The following is a 14,860-nucleotide window of genomic DNA, read 5'->3' as shown; positions in this document are numbered from 1 at the left end:
CTTGTAATCAGTTTAGCAATGTTTGCCTAGGTCACAGGCCCCCTGACTCCTCCTCAAGTGCTCCTTCTCCATTTCACGTTGCACCTGTGGTGGGTATTAAACTAGCCTGTCTGCCTTTTGATTCTCCAGCTTTCCAAATGAGAGGGCCTTTCAGTAAGATAAAGAATACACGATAACAAGGATGACTGTGGATTTCTACTTCCGGGGCACTTGATATAACTATTCTATCAACAAATAAAGAACTTCTCAAGAGAAGGCACCATTTGCAAAGGGGACACTTACATTCAACACATCCAGGACATTCTTCCCTGTTCTCACCCTACCCACCAATCAGTGTGAAATGGACATGCACTGAACAAGTCTCTAGAAAAAGAAAGACCATGGGTAACTTTTGTTTGTTGACTCTATCAGACATACCTTTAACATGTGATACTTTTCCGAACGAACGGCAAGAATTTCTTCTATTGAAGGAATATCATCTGGTAGTTCTGTCTCAGCCAGTTCAGTTCCAAAGGACTGTAACATCTGAGCCATTTCCTTCACTGTGAGAGCAAAATTTTCTATAGCCTGCAAAGAGCCAGTGATCCTTTTAATTCCATGGAAACGGCCAGCACACCAATACCTGGATCAGTAATTGTATTTACTTTTATTTAGCTCTGACAACGCATATATACGAAGACCTCTCCTCTGCTAAGGAAAGTTGGCCTTGCCCTTGACAATCAACTCTATTTGCATCTAAGCCTCTCCTAAACTAATGTGAGGTGAAGAGTCTTTTTGAATGTCTTTTATCTAAACATCTGTACTTATTTCTTGAACACCATTGAAAACAATTTCTTTTTTTTTTTTTTAAGTTTCTTTTTTTCCAGTAATCTCTACAGCCAACGTGGGGCTCAAACTCATGACCCTGAGATCAAGAGCTGCATGCTCCTTCGACTGACCCAGCCAGGCGCCCCTGAAAACAATTTCTTAAAGATGCCATGTACTGAGAAATTTGTTTTCTGCCTTTGTTTAGGCCCATCCTATTAAACTCTGCAAACGTAAAAGCTTTATACTAACTTTACTTCGAAGAGACGAGAGCATCAAAGCCACCTGACATTCTTTTGTTAGAACTTATGAGCAAGCATTAGCATTCCGAACACAGCAATGGACAAAAGTGATGGGGGAACAAACTGGTCACAACAATGCATTCAGGCAGAAGATTTGAAATTGTGATCCCAAAGCCTCTGTTGCCCTAAAACGTCAAGTAAGGTTGTGCTGTTGGTTGTTTCCAAAATCAATTACTCAGAAAAAAAGGGCAACATGTAGAGACCATATAAACCCTACGTCTCCCGTGCAGCTCAAGCTTATCTGCTCTTGTTTTTTTTTTTTTTACAGTTTCATAGGTTATTAAAGGCTAGACACCACTAATTTTGACGATACACTTTCGTATGAGTGAACAAAACTGCTGAATGACAAAGATGAGGAAAACAGAACCCTGATTTAATTAAATATCATTTCCTTCAGAAGGGTTCCCTAATCTCTGGGATTTGGAGTAAAGATTCTTATATTATAAACTCACGCCTTGAGGCACGGGGCCCTTGCCTATTTGTACATTTCTAGAACAGGAGGCATCTCGGCTATAAATCTAAGTGCCTCAGAAGCATCACTATAATGAGATTAATAATATTACTCGCATTTTTTGAGGGCTTATCTCATTTGCTCTTCCCAATATCCCTATGAGCTAAAGGACCATTATTTCCACTTTATAACTGGGAAAACTGAGAGTAAGAGAGGTTCTATAACTTGTGCAAGGTTATCTAGCTAAAAATCAGCAGTGCTAAGATTTGAACCCAAACCCTTTCTTGCTTCCAGTTACTACATGATCTCCTTGCTCCCTAGGCCTCTCCTTCAACTGACATCCTCAGTGACTCTTCCTCATTTCTAGATATTTCCTATGAAAGAAAATCAAGATGTTTTTGAAAATAGGAGCCCCGGAAATCTGCTTTTCCCAAAGAGGAAAAAAAAATCTAGAACTAGATTTAAAGGCGAATATGAACTATAGGCTCTACAGTAAGGGCAAAAGCAACATACATTTCTGAAGATGATCCATTCACTGTGGCAGTACTGCAAGGTGCCGCCTAACTCAGGGGTTAATTGCTTGTCATCAATGTATGTCAGCAAATCACTAACTGAGCTCAGCATAACCACCTATATAAATAAGCAAGAAAGATACTGTTAACTGCCCTTCATGGCATCCCTCCGTTCAACTGTACAATGAACTTTAGCATTCATTAGCACAAAGTCATCTTTTATAAATGGTTCTCACCGTTCTCTTCTGTACATCCCCCCCCACACATGTATGCACTACCTTCTTTAAGTAATAACAGTTTCCATTTACACAACATTGCTCTGTAAAGCAAAATTAATCTCCATAGAAACCCAAATACCTAATTCTCCTTGATCTAAAATTTTGCACCATTAATGGCCAACCTTGTGAAAGAACGTTATGCCTACACCAAAGTAAATGGACTTTAATGTAGTTAAGTTAGAACTTATGAGGAGGAACCGATCTTTGCAAAAGTAACATAATTTATGAGGACTCTATTCCTTACCCTAAAAACGTATAAAAATAGGCTTTTAAAAAAAAAAGATCATGGTGCTAGGAACCAGCTCAGGGTGTAAGTTCATGGGAGTCAAATACATAAAACACAATTTTTTTTTCTAAAAATAAAATGTCCTGATTTAAACACACGCACGCACGCATATACACACACATATGTAACATACGTGACATAGAGCTTTTTCAAAAGGAATTGCTTGTTCCAAACTGATTAGACTATTCCTTTATTTTAACAACAGAAGCAGAAGACTTTTAGGCGTTTCCAATGTACAGTTTGGGAAGACAAACTATCTTTTTCTTTTAAATGCTTTGTAAGCACAGGTGAAACATCAACAGCATGGTACAAAGTCTTCATGAGAATTAAAGAGAGAAAACATTTAAATAATATACTCTTACTGGTAATTTGAGCATGAAGTCTTCTTGGCTAAATCGAAATCCAATGTCTGTGAAAGTTCGTTGAAGAAAACTGGTCGGACGCAGAACCAAAACCAAGTGCAAGTTCCCAGGAAAGGAAACCTGCAGAAAGAAGAAACACAGGAAAGAAAGAAAAAATTGTCAAAACATGCACTCAAATGAGCACGTAGCAGAAAATATGTAATTAAAGGAAATGACTTGGAAAGTAATAAAGGCCACTAGAAGGACAAAACTTTAAAAATGGATATTGATACAATCTAGAAACATGGAAACAGGAATAAGACTAGGGTAAGGTCATCAGATGCGACGTCCATGGCATGGAATTTTCTCACACGACAGTAAATCCCAAGTTACAAGGAATTCTACTCTTGAATGTCATTTTAAAATTAGTCATTTGCACTTGAATTGCATTTATTCCCTGGGAAACAGAATCAGGAGGCAGGCTCCTGGGATGACTCTAAAAGCCGAAGGGAGCGTCAACACTGTGTACTTGCACTAAACAACGGAAGAAACCTGTGCTGTGGGATCCTATTTTTATTTTCACCCAAGCAACATTCACTGAGTATCATCTATGTGTCCGCTCCATGTAGTTAACTGACGATTATCATGCAGTGTTAGCATTCAGTGTGCCCAAATCAGTAAGATGTAGCCCCTACCCAGCTTGCAAGAAAATGACAGTCTAATAGTGCAGTGCATTAATAACTGTTAACTCTATAACCCACGTTGACAAGTGAAAGGAATATGCAACAGGAAGCGGTAGCACAGAGCATCCCAGACCTAAGAAGGTCAAAACGGTCTCTTTGAAGCGTAAAAAGGAATTAATTGGATCAGAATGTCATTCCAGAGCACCAATGTTTCCCCAGTTTCTAGAACACTGACACGCAGTAGGTGGTCAAGAAATAATTGCTACAAGGAGGGCGCTATGCAAAATTAGTGAGAGACAGAATAGTGTGGCCCAATATTAATAATAAACCACCACGTATCAAATGATCACTGTGTCAAGTATTTTGCCAACATTATCATAGTGCCTCTTCATAATAACCCTGTGAAGTAGTTAGGCCATCCTCTTTTACAAATAAAGAAAGTGAGGCTCAGAGACTTTAAGTATGACTTGCCCCAGCTGGTGAAGTCGTCACGTGCTCCCGAGTCTGTGCTCTTAATCACTGTGCGTGGCCCCATCTCTTCAAGAGCTCCCGGTCAGGAAAGGTAGAGGAAAAAGATGCTAGGGAGTGTGGCAATGGGAGGTGGTGCTAGAAAGATGGACAGGAGCCAGATCAGGAAAGACCTTGGGTTCTTCCCTAGAGGCAAGGGGAGACTCTTAAGAGGTTTTAGGCAGGAGAGCAATATACTCAGATCTGCATCTTAGAAGGATCACTTTGGCTTTAGGAAAGGACTGGATTTGGACAAGAGTGGAAACAGACAGATGAGCTAGGAGGCTGGTCCCGTAATCCGGACCACAGCTGATGAGTTTCTGAACTGCAGGAACAGCAGCAGCAATGAGGGTAGGATTTAGGAGGTACAATCTGTAAGACATGATGACGGCATGTGTCTGGTAAGAAAGGAGAGACTGGACCAGTCACTAACCAATCGAGCGAGTAACGGGGTGCATGGCATGACCCTTGCTGACACGGGGAGCGCAGGACAAGCAGGGTGTTTTTTTTAAGTTTATTAATTTTTTAAGTAATCTCTACACCCAACATGGGGCTCAAACTCACGACCTTGAGATCAAGAGTCGCATGCTCTTCCAACTGAGCCAGACTGACGCTCCAGGAAAAGCAGGTTTTAAGGAGGGGGACGAGATACTGACTCCCCATTCCTGGACACATCAGCCCCCAAACAGCGGATTAAAGCAGAACAAAGACAAACTTGAAAAAAATGCTTAAAATAGAGCCATCCTTCAGGCATGCTGGAGTATTAATAATGGGACAAAACTATAAAACAAAAATTAATAAGATACGGTGGAGAGAGGGGATATATGGGAACTCTGCACTTTCTGTGCTCGATTTGCCGGACCCTAAACCTGCTCTAAAAATCAAGTCTATTAACAAAAAGAGTAACTTTCACTCAGGTGTAAGACCTAGACTCTTGGGAAAAACACATTTAAAACTAGGGATTTTGGGGGGCACCTGGATGGCTCAGTCGGTTAAGCCTCCAACTCTTGATCTCGGCTCAGGTCACGATCTCAGGGTCTTGGAACTGAGCCCCATGTCGGGCTCCACGTTCAGGGGGGAGTCTGCTTCTCTCCTTCTCCTTTTCCTCTGTCCCTCCTCCTGCTCTCTCTCTAAAATCAATAAATAAATCTTTTTTAAAAAGCTGGGGATTTTTTTCTCTCTAAAAAAAAATGGAGGGGGGGGCGCCTGGGTGACTCAGTCAGATAAGCATCTGACTCAGGTCATAAGCATTCAGTTCAGGTCATGATTTCAGGGTCCTGGGACCAAGCCCCACGTCAGGCTCTGCACAGAGTCTGCTTGGGATTCTCTCTCCTTCTCCCTCTGTCCCTCCCACTTGTGCGTGCACTCTCTCTCTCTCTCACTCTCTCTCGATCTCAAATAAAATCTTTAAAAATTTTTTTTTAAATTAGAAAAATTCAATTTGAGGGGTGTTTGGCTGGCTCAGTCAGTGGAGCATGGGACTCTTGATCTCCGGGCTGTCAGTTCAAGCCCCATGTTGGGTGTAGAGATTACTCAAAAATAAAATCTCTAGGGCGCCTGGGTGGCTCAGTTGTTAAGCGTCTGCCTTTGGCTCAGGTCATAATCCTGGAGTCCTAGGATCAAGCCCTGCATCGGGTTCCCTACTCAGCATGGAGTCTGCTTTTCCTTCACCCCACTCGTGTTCTCTCTCTCTCTGCCTCAAATAAATAAATAAAATCTTAAAAAAAAAAAGAAAAAAATAAAAGAAAATCTTTACATTCAATTTGAGACGGTAATAAAACATCAACAGTTAAGTGGCAAAGAGAACCAGAGCAGGGAAGAGGACTGAGTGTGAGACTCACAAATAGGTGAAAGAAAAGAGGTTAAAATTAAATCAATAAATTAATCAATGATTATAAATAGACACAAATGGGGATAGCTGTCCAACTCACTCTTCCCCCAGATGGCCATGCGTGTGTTACCCTCTCCCTTCATGAGAAACCTTTTCCTCTCTGCTGTATACTAAATGGTCATGTCCCCCCAGTTCATGCTGAAACCTAGCCCTCAATGTGAGGGTATTAGGAGATGAGGCATTTGGGAGGTGATGAGGTCACGAGGGCGGAGCCAGCAGAAGGGGATTAGTGCCCTCATGAAAGAGACCCCGGAGAGACCCCTCACCCCTTCTGCCGCGTGAAGACGCCGAGACAGGACAGCTGTATATAAACGAGAAAGCAGGCTCTCACCAGACACTGAATCATGGACTTCCAGCCTCCAGAACTGTGAGAAGTAAATCTCTGCTGTTTATAAAGCCAGGCTGTGGTATTCTGTTACCACAGCCCAAATGGACCGAGATAGCCTCTTATTAGTGTTAATATTGGTTCCAAATGAGAACTGTTATCTTTCTACTTGACCTCACCTTCCCGACACACCGTGATCAGCAGTGGGGTGAAAAGCTGATGTAAGGAGGACCCAAGACCTGCCCTGGGATTTTTCCAACTAGTGCTGACGGACGAAAACTTTGAGGGTGCCGTTCCAGAGCTCCTGGCAGCCGCGAGCCCTGCGGCTGGAAGCTTATTTCAAAGAACAAAGCTAACATGGAGAAAAAAATGGAAGCAGAGACAGAGTCCCAATGGGATATATATCCTATAGAGTGTACATAATGTACATTTTATTTTATGCTAAACATGGTACATAATTCCTATAGTTATTGTAGGAATTACAATAAATAACGAATATAAAGGCATTCTGTAAACTCTAAAAAAAAATAAGAGAGCTTTAAAATTTTACCTTGGGTTCTTGGACCTAAAGGCAAGTGGGTTTAGGTAGAAAACCTGTGGGATATCGAAAGGCTTGCTGAGGGGGAGACTCAGAGGCTTGTAAGAACTCTGGACCTATTTTTAGACTGAGAACATAGATTGTACTTCTACCCCATTCACTTTAGGAGTGAAGCCTTTCCTTCTTCTTCAAATAGGTAAATTCCCAGAATCGTTATACTTACCTGCCTTGACCCAGCCTGCCTTTTCACTTTTTTCTTTTCTTAAATGAAATTGAAAGCATGCTACCGTTGCCAATACGTCAAGCAAAATTTGTTGTATTCTTTCATGGACTCTAGGTTGACCTGATCTCATCATCTTTTTCTCTCTGACTTTCCTTAATGTCATATTCTCTGGTATCACATAGGAAATCTCTAGATGCAAGGCCCTAGGGCTGACCAACTTAAAGCCTAGAATACTCACCCACTTCCCAAGTTGTCGGGGGGTGCGGAGCAAAAAGCGAGGAGAGGATACTATCAGAAACACAGAAGGCCAGGTGGCAACTCTCTGCCTGAGGTAAGACCCTGGTCTCTAGCCTGCCATTCCGAGGAGAGCAACGTTGTCCCCGCAGCTAGGTCCAAGGACAACTAATTACACAGGAGGGAACAAAGTTGAGAGGAGAGAAAAGCAGAACCACTGTCCACAGAATTCATAGGGAAGCAAGGACAAGCAGGGTTTCGGGGTATTCAGCTGCTTATAAGTCAGGGATTTTATGTTAGTCTATTTTTTTTTTAACATTTTAAGCATTTTATATGTTTTTAAGTTTTATTCATTCATTTATTTTAAGTAATCTCTTACACCCAACATGGGGCTCGAACTCACGACCCTGCGATCAAGAGTCACATGCTCTTCTGACTGAGCCAGCCAGGTGCCCCTGTTAGGTGTTTATTAAACATCAGTTAGTCCCTATAGGGCGCCTGGGTAGTTCAGTCGGTTAAGCGTCTGCCTTCAGCTCAGGTCATGATATCCGGGTCCTAGGATCGAGCCCCAAGTCAGGCTCCACATTCAGCAGGGAATCTGCTTCTCCCTCTCCTTCTCCCTCTGTGTTCTCTCTCTCTCAAATAAGTAAATAAAATCTAAAAAAATCTAAAAATCTAAAAAAAATCAGCTGCCTATATTTGATAAAGTGGTTTATCTCAAACACTGACATCTGTAAAAAAATCCTTCTAAAGATAATTCTACATTCTAATCAGATCATTCTTAAGTAAAACTTCCTGATTATTTTATCATACATTCTCCTTCCTTAATTCCTTCAAAATGCTTAGTGATTTGCTTGTCACAAAAAGCCCACAAAAATTAGCATTTTTAAAGAAAATGCATTATCAAGGATGAAAACTTCAGTTACTGCCTGTATAATTACATTTACAATGTTTTTCATTATACGATAATTTTAGAATCTTTATTTTGCTACCATGCAGATCTTCCTAGAACACATGGGCTCTGTTAAACTAATAGCTACTCTCAAATTTAATAGCCATTTGGAGCAGTAAATACCTTGTAGGCAAGAGCTATACAACCACCAAACAGCTGGGTGGCACTCAATCCCATCTGATACTGGTCAGTTTTTTTTAGAAAACGAAATCATACAGTTCAGACCGTGTATACGGTTTCTATCCCTCGTGCCCATCAGATCCCATGTGCAAATCAGATACACTGGAGTTTCCAATCCCCATCCCATTTACTTACCCCCAACCTAAATAGGTATTGTGTGGTTAGAGCGCATCCACAACCTCCCATGAATGACTACTTTTCATAGCTTTCTTTAGCAAAAACTGTATATATATGTATATATATATATATATATATGCAGTGCAGGGAATACAGAAAATGATATCGTATGGTGTTGTATGGTGACAGATGGTAGCTACACTCGTGGCGAGCACAGCATAACCCAAAGAAGTGTCTAATCACTATGTTGTACACCCGAAACTAATGTGACACTGTATGTCAACTAGACTCAGATACAACAATTTTTTAAGTTGTTTTTTTAAGGGATGCCTGGCTGGCTCAGTTGGTGAAGCGTCTGCCTTCGGCTCGGGTCATGATCCCAGGATCCTGGGATAGAGTCACGCATCCAGCTCCTTGCTCGGCAGGGAGCCTGCTTCTCTCTCTGCCTGCTGCTCCCCCTGCTCGTGCTCTCTCTCTGACAAATACATAAAATCTTTCCAAAAAAAATTTTTTGAAAGATTTTATTTTTAAGTAATCTCTACATCCACCATGGGGCCCAAACTCACAACCCTGAGATCAAGAGTCACATGCTCTTCCAGGCACCCCAAATACAGAATTTTTAAAATACACACACACACACACACACACACACACACACATTCATATATACTCAGGACCTCTCAAGACCTTATGGTAGGGAAAGGAGACTGGCGAGGTGGCCATGGGTGAGAATACTGCTTTTCACTGAAAGCGCTATTGTAAGAATTATGGTCATCGTGAGCATTACTAGGACATTACGCTAAGTACTTTACATACATTAGGTTCTATTTTTACCCTCATTTCACTGCTGGAGAAATTGACTGTGGTAGGCAGAATAATGATTCCCCAAAGAGGTCCACATCTTAATCCTGGGAACTTATAAATATGTTACTTTATAAGGCAAAAGGGACTTTGTAAATATGACTGAGGATCTTGAGATGGGGAGATAATCCTGGATTACTGGGGTGGGAACAATGTAATCACAAGGATCCTTATTAAACAAAGAGGGAGGCAGGAGAGTCAGAGAAGATGTGACAACAGAAGCAGAGGTCAGTGATGCAGGGTCATGAGCCAAGGAATATGGGCAGCCTCTAGAAGCTGGGAAAGTCAAGGAAATGGATTCTCCTCTAGAGCTTCTAGAAGGAACATTGCCCTGCTAATAACACACCTTTCTCTTAGCCCAGTGAGACTCATACTGGACTTCTGATCCCAGAACTGTTAATAGAATACATCTGTGTTGCTTTGAGCTGCTAAGTTTGTAGTTAAGTTGTTACAACAGCAACAGGGCACGAATCCACTGAGAACTTCTAGCTTGGAAGTGGCAGAATGAAGAATCCAGATTCACCTGACTGCAGAGCCAGACTCTTAAAGGGGCTATGACTGAAAAATAAAAAGAATATGTATTTTTTCATTTTAGCTTTCTTCCCCTGGAGAAACTTCTAATGGATAGAAAAAGGAGCAACAGGAGGAATTTGGAGAAGCATAGCAAAGATGGTACAAGGATCAGGTTCAAGGTCTACCTGAAACCTACAGCAAAGGTGACAAAAATGAATGTCTAACATGTGTCGGGGGGACATCATAAGCATGTGAAATAGGCAGGGTTTAATCAAAAGACAGCCTGAATGAGGTAGAAAATGACAACTCACACTTTCCCTAGATGATGAGGAGTAATAGGAAATGGGGGGGGATTCTGGTGAACTGGAAAACATCGGGCATTGGGGGAGAGAAGGCACTCACTTGTCAGTTTCAGCTGAATGTAAGACAGAAAGGTGGGTTTTGCCAAGTCATTGATTTCTCAAAAGAAGCCAGAAATCCAAATTTGTGCGAAACTTTAGGATTTTTAAAGATGGCAAACAAGTTCAAAGTTTGTTAAAACAAACCAGACACATCTTTGTGTTTAGACACATTTGTCTAAATAAAACACATCTCTGGACTACCAGTTTGCAACCTCTGAACTGAAGTTTCGAGTATCTGAACATGGGCCAGTATCAATAATATGCACTCTTCTGTGATCGCTGGCTAGGAGAATCTTGAGGGCACAGAGCACTTGAAAAATTTTAACCTGAAAGGCCACATAGATTTAAGATCAGGTCGCATGTATTCCGGTGTGAACATACACATAGATATAGAGAGCGCTTTTTTTCTATATGCAGATATTTGTCTAAAAGTTTCAAGATAAGCCATTTTAAAACTAGTGTTTAAATGAACAAACAGCCTATCAGCTGTCATAAGGAGTATCCGATGCACCTATCTGACAGCAAAGATCACTCAAGACCATTGAGCTTTTCCATTGCAGTCTGGGGATACTATATTTCTAAATTCTTTGGTATGCTGCTTTAAGAATCTCTAATCTGTATGGTTATATAAACATGAAAAAGCACAATTTCTATTTTTTCCACAATCAAACCCTACATTTTAAAACTATAAATCGTTTTTGAGAACCTGTCAAAAAAGCAAAGGGTTGTGGGCAAAGGTCAGCCTTATTTTGTTTTTATTTTCATAAAAAGAAGAAAAAGCATGAGAGAGGAAACAGCATTGCTTTTAAAAAGCTTCTTGCAGGCTTTTTTTTTTTTTTTTTTGAGTTTCAACATGTGACTGCTTAAAGGCACCTCAGTAAAATGGCTCAGAGCCATTTCTCCAGTCACTGTGCACAGCCCCTCCCCAGCCCGCCTCAGCCCACTCCAGCCCTACCCAGCCCTTCCCCAGCCTTCCCCAGCCTTCCCCAGCCCTCCGTAGCAGCTCTTACTGGTTCTTCAAGTTAATGGGCACAGAATTAGCTAGCTCTCACCTTTCCCACCTAGAGAAGATTTACTCCCTTGTCAAGCCTACCCTCAAATTCTCCAGTTACATGGCCGTTACAGCAGTCAGGACGCCAATAACAATAAAAGGCATCAACTTGATGCATCATTTCACTACTAAAGTCTGGAAATTAACCTCATTTAAATCCTTTGTGCAGTATCTAAGAGAGGCAATTCATACACCCTATACACACTTGTCAGTTATTCTAGTTATTTCTTTGAAAATGTTTTATACATCATGAAAGTTTGGTTCCTTTACTATAAAACAACTTCTATTGCCACAGACTCTCTTTTTTTTATCTTCAGGGCAAGGCAATGCCATAACAGTCAGAGGGAACCCTTGAGTAAAAGCCTAGGACCTACGTGCCGGGCTTGGGACGTATCTTACGCAGCCTTGGGAACACTGCAGTGAGGTAGGTATTGTGGCCTTTCTACACATGAGCAAACCGAAGCACAGAGTGGTGCAGGAACTCGTCCAACTTTCAGTAGTGAGAGGTGGCACTCAGGCCTCCGTGAATCCTAAGGGTAAGCTCTTTCCAAGACACGTAACACTTTCCGGGACGTGCACTTACCAACACATAGACTGAATGCACACTCAGACCTGCTGCCTAGCATTCAGGAACGACTTGACCTTAACATCTATGAAATGGGACGAATGTTAACAGTCCCAACCAATTGTTAGAAACAGTTTAGCATCATGGAGCCCACTGAACAGAGACTATTATAATCCAATATCATAACAGAATATAATGTTGAGGTGTGGACATGTGATTGACCTTGATAAGGCCCGAACTATCTCTTCAGAATACCCTGGGAAAAATCTCAGGACCTCAAACTATAAAGAAGAATTTCCAACGTCATGAACTATTTCCACACTCTTCTCCCATACCCCACCCTTAAAGAGTACAGAAAGTATGAGTTACTCCACAGACCTCCAAACAACTTGCCACGTGACCTCAGAACAGTCTTCGGTGATATTCCTTCCTTGAAGTTTGTCCTTCTTGTCCCTCTCGATGGCCACAGGCATTGCAATTTCCACCGAATAACCCGTCTAATCTGCTCTTTGGACTTTAAATCCACTGTCCCGTCCTTTCAGGTGCTACCTGTCATAGTCTCCAAAGTCAGCCCAACTCCAGAGATCCCACAAGGACAAAACAATGTGTCACCACTGAGTTTCAAATTTTTCACTCTGGTCAAGTCTACCCACGTAAACAAAACAAAGGTATCTTCCACTATAGTTCAAATGTCATCTTCATGAAGCCTTCCTCAGCACCTAGAATTTCTTTCATAACAGTTATTTGTCCTACCTTCTCTAACTAGCCTGAGAGCTCCTTCAGCTCAGTAGCCATGCCATGGTTACCTTTGTAACCTATATCGTGTGTAGCGCAGTAGTAGACTAGATAGGTCTATTCAATGAGTGCTCGTGAGCTGTATTTATTTATGTATATATTAACATATGTCCCTACAGATGAAACGAAGTTCAGCACCGAGAAGACATCTATATATATAAAGGAATTAGGAACTTTCTGAAAGTTCAAGTCAGTTTCTTTTAATAACAAAAGTACCAATGCCAGTTGTACTCAATACCGCTAAGCATATACACAGGCTTTTCCCATGCACTAGAAATTGTCTGTGATAGGTCTGAAACTATTTATTCCCACAGTACAAAATCATGTGTAGAGCTGAAGATACAATTTTGTCAGAAGAAAAAGATTCACATCCTAAACTGTAATTTTTAAAATATCATTCTGTTCTAAAAGCTTTTTTAGAAAATAGACCGCTCACTCACCCAATGATGTCAACACTGATCCAACGACAATAAAACTCTTACTGGTTTAGTTCCCTTATCTTACTTTTGATTCCAAATGTCATTTTTTTCCAAAGGCTGATTTTTACTTTCTTACGTTTTTGTGTGTTGTCTCGATTTTTTTTAATGAGCAAGTATTATATTTTAAATCATAACATTAACTTAGTTTTCAAAGAAAAAGAGTAGCATTTAAAAGATGACCGGTTATTGAATTAGCTAGTGTTCTTTCACATTTCACCAAAATACATCTAAATATCACTTTAGAAATTTGCTGGGAATTTAGTATACCAGTGAACCAATGAAGGGAAAATTTTAATTAGAAAAGTGTTTGAAACCCATCTGAAAGGAGAGATTTCTACGTTCTCGTCTATAATGAAAAGCGAGTCACTTTCTTCCCTTAAAAAAAAAAAGTTGTCAACAGGCTAGAATTCTGCATCTTTAAAGTTTGAATTTGGAGAACAGATGAAATGCAAAAGATTTCAAATCATTGGATTTAATATTTTTCATTTGAACAGTAAGTAACACCCAGGAAGGGCTGCCTTTTCCGATGCTGATGAAGTCGGCTCCAGACCCGTCCATGATATCACACTCTACTTGACCATAGTGAAAGAAAGGATGAATCCTTTTGTTAGATATTATTTTAACTAGTGATTTAAAGCTACTCTGCCCATCGATTCAAAACTGTTCATGTGGTCTCCTTAAACAAATAACATGACTAATTTCCTCATCAACTTGATCACATTAGGTTTTAAAATTACATTCAACCTCCTGGACTCCTTTACATTTCCTTGTCAATATCACAGCAGTCACATCAATGCAGTTCATGCAAATACAAGTCTCCATTCTCTCCATCTGTCCTTAAAAGCCCCAGTCAGCATCAGTTTGTGCTATAGCACCATGCTGCAGCATCCCTGCACTTGAACTTGGGAATACAGGCTTTCCAGGACTGCAGGCAGAGCCCTTACCGCATTCCTTCTGAACCTCATCTTGCCTCTCGGGGGAGTTGCTTCTGCCATCTCGCCTATACACAAGAACACTCTTCTTTTCCAATTGTCAATGCAACACTGATGAAATATGAGCTGCTTCTGGGGTAGTATTTAAAAGCGGCAGCCAAAAATCTCTATCAAACAAAGCTACCGCGGCTGCTTCCATTACCACGGCGGCGGCAGCGCTGCAAAAAAACCCACTATCCCTGATTAGTCAGCTGACAGAGCCTTCCCGGCTGCTCATTGTAATTCAGAGTTGACACATTCCCCCAATTACTTAGCCAGATTGAACCTCATGGATTAGCTCGTGCCGGACTGCTCTAGAAGATCAGGCATGTCCTATGAGTGGAGGAAGGAGAAAAAAAAAAAAAAACAACAACAACACACGACTCTGCTCCTAGGGGCTTGCTGGGACTGGCTTTCTCCTCTGCGCAGTTCGATTTTTAAGGTGGAATGCTAACAATCTTTGTGAAGGTAGTATTAACTGATACCTTTATTCTTGCCCTACTCGGATCTGTAACTTAAAATTCACTTCAAGATTTGGGTTTGTTTTTTATTATTATTAAATTCTATTCAGAGGTTAAGCCTTGTGAAAGGTCAACGGTT

At 41.0% G+C, this 14,860-nt stretch overlaps 1 protein-coding gene across 1 annotated transcript in view; it reads right to left on the bottom strand.

The window, feature by feature from the left end:
• Positions 1 to 14,860, bottom strand: part of MCF2 (MCF.2 cell line derived transforming sequence) — a 79,540-nt gene that overhangs the window by 54,877 nt on the left and 9,803 nt on the right. The window contains exons 4-6 of the mRNA XM_044392435.1: positions 2,996 to 3,115; positions 2,071 to 2,187; positions 418 to 567 (exon numbers count right to left, since the gene is read on the bottom strand). Of these exons, the coding sequence (XP_044248370.1) occupies positions 418 to 567; positions 2,071 to 2,187; positions 2,996 to 3,115 (387 nt within the window). The remainder of the gene's footprint in view (positions 1 to 417; positions 568 to 2,070; positions 2,188 to 2,995; positions 3,116 to 14,860) is intronic.

The sequence above is a fragment of the Ursus arctos genome, chromosome X (genome assembly GCF_023065955.2).
Source record: "Ursus arctos isolate Adak ecotype North America chromosome X, UrsArc2.0, whole genome shotgun sequence".
NCBI lineage: Eukaryota > Metazoa > Chordata > Mammalia > Carnivora > Ursidae > Ursus > Ursus arctos.
This window is presented reverse-complemented; position numbering and strand designations above follow the sequence as displayed.